We start from the raw sequence: 2002 nt of genomic DNA, 5'->3' as shown, positions 1-2002 counted from the left end.
GCATACTTTTAAAATGCTGTAACTCATATCTGACTCATAGGACAGTAATACTAAAGTGATCTGCTTAAAGCTACAAATGACCGTGTTTGATTAGAGACCTCCTCCCCCAAGCTGAATGAGATTAAAAGGTGGCTTTGTTGGTGAATGTGAAGTAGTAATACTGAAAGAGTAAATTCTTGATCATTTTCTCAATTTTCCACCTTGTATCCCGAATTCTTGGGCTCTGGTGGCATAGGGGTTATGAGTTGGGTTGCTAACCACAAGGTCAGTGGTTTGAAACCATCAGCCATTCTGTGGGAGAAAGATGAGGCTTTCTACTCCCTTAAAGAGTTGTACCCTCAAACCCGCGGGGCAGTTCTACTCTGCCTAGAGATCGTTATGAATGGGAACCAACTCTGTAGCAGTGAACTTATTCCAAAGCTGTGCCTTGTTGAGATACTTGAAAATTGACCAGAAAAATTGAAACTGTAGGATTAGAAACTCATGTTTTTAAGGGGAAAAACCTTGATATTGATAGCCTTAAAACATCCTTTTTCTGATCTTGCATTTTATGTGAAAATAATCAAAATAATAACCTCTTTATACCAATTTAGGAAATTTTTCAGATAGCCACAATGGCCGAGAATGGTGACAGTGAAAAAATGGCTGAGCTGGAAGCCAAAATCTGCCATCAGATTGAGGTATGATTCCTGTGCTAGTTAATTTTAAAACAACCTTCTTAAAAACAGGATTTCAGATACAGAGAAAACATTAAATTGCAGTATATTGACCTATTCAACATTTTGACTTAACTTTGATTCTTGAGATTCGATTAGCATATAATTGTAATTAGCTTTATCTTGGTGGGGCCAGTTGATGAAATTCAAGGACCATGAGCACTCAAAAGCTAAAGACTCAGTATTGCTTAGACCACACGCAGTTTGTCTTTGGATATTAACTTGTATCCACCCAGGAAGGACACAGAAGAAACGCCTGGCTATTTGCTTTAAAACCGTGCGGACAATAACAATTCCTTGTAAAGTGTTTTAAGTTGTTACTCTGCTATTTTAAATTGGTCTTGTTTTTACTAATTAATGTAAAGACAAATTACAGGTGATTCGTTCTTTTTAATACATAAGACAATATGGAAAACTACAGAAAATAGTGGCTCTTGCACAGCCTGCCGCCTCTCAAGTCCCACCTTCCTGTGGTCACCAAGGCTAAAGACCTGATGAATGCGTATACAGCTTTATATGGCTTTGAACTGGTTCACTCATGGCCAGTGACGTAACATTAGAACAGACATAAATTTTAGATGAAGCAGAGCAATCGTGGAAATGGGAAAAATTTTAGGTTGAATCCCTGCAGAGGTGTGGTGATCCCTTTCCAGGAGCCCGTTGGCAGATCTGTGGAGCATGACACATTTAAAGCTACATGATAGCCTGCCATCTTTGAGCAAGGCAATGCTATTTCCATCTTTGTGGGTCAAAAGATTCTAATTGCTATTCAGTATTTACTCTGCTCATGTTTGCTAAGTGAATTGTGAAGAACTGTTTAGAAGTGCTAATCCTCTTACAATTTGCACCATTTTCACACTGACAAATCTTTTTGCCCCCTCTTTTCCATCACCAAACATGAGCTGATGCATTTTGGGAGTAAACGTTTTGTGTTGTGAATAATTTACCTGGCATGTAGGATGTTATTTTTTTAGTTGTATAATTCACCTATTACATAAGTCCTGGTAAGCATGCTTGTTAATTTTTTTCAAAGATAGAATTCTTAAGAGATACTCTTAAACTCGTGGATTATGTACATTGAAAACTTTTTTTACTTTTTCTTGCTATGGAAAATGTTTTCACAGCAAAGTAGTTCATTGACATTGATTACATTCTTCGAGTTGTATAACCATTCTCCTTTTCCAAATTAATTTTTCATCAGTTTTTTCTCTTAACCTTTTGAGTTGCTGTTGTCAATTTGATTAAGAATCGTGTATAGTGCTCAAGGCAGACATTATATCATCTTT

General features: G+C 36.9%; 1 protein-coding gene across 1 annotated transcript in view; it reads left to right on the top strand.

The window, feature by feature from the left end:
• Positions 1-603: 603 nt before the first annotated feature.
• The window catches only part of SSB (small RNA binding exonuclease protection factor La), a 12662-nt gene continuing 11263 nt past the window's right edge, over positions 604-2002 (top strand). The window contains exon 1 of the mRNA XM_004703756.2: positions 604-680. Coding sequence (XP_004703813.1) covers positions 615-680 — 66 coding nt within the window. The 5' untranslated portion in view covers positions 604-614. The remainder of the gene's footprint in view (positions 681-2002) is intronic.

Source organism: Echinops telfairi, unplaced genomic scaffold, assembly GCF_000313985.2.
Source record: "Echinops telfairi isolate 266 unplaced genomic scaffold, ASM31398v2 ScPeMD7_4;HRSCAF=17, whole genome shotgun sequence".
Classification (NCBI taxonomy): Eukaryota; Metazoa; Chordata; class Mammalia; order Afrosoricida; family Tenrecidae; genus Echinops; species Echinops telfairi.
Note: the sequence above shows the minus strand (reverse complement) of the source record. Positions and strands in the feature narration are given on the sequence as shown.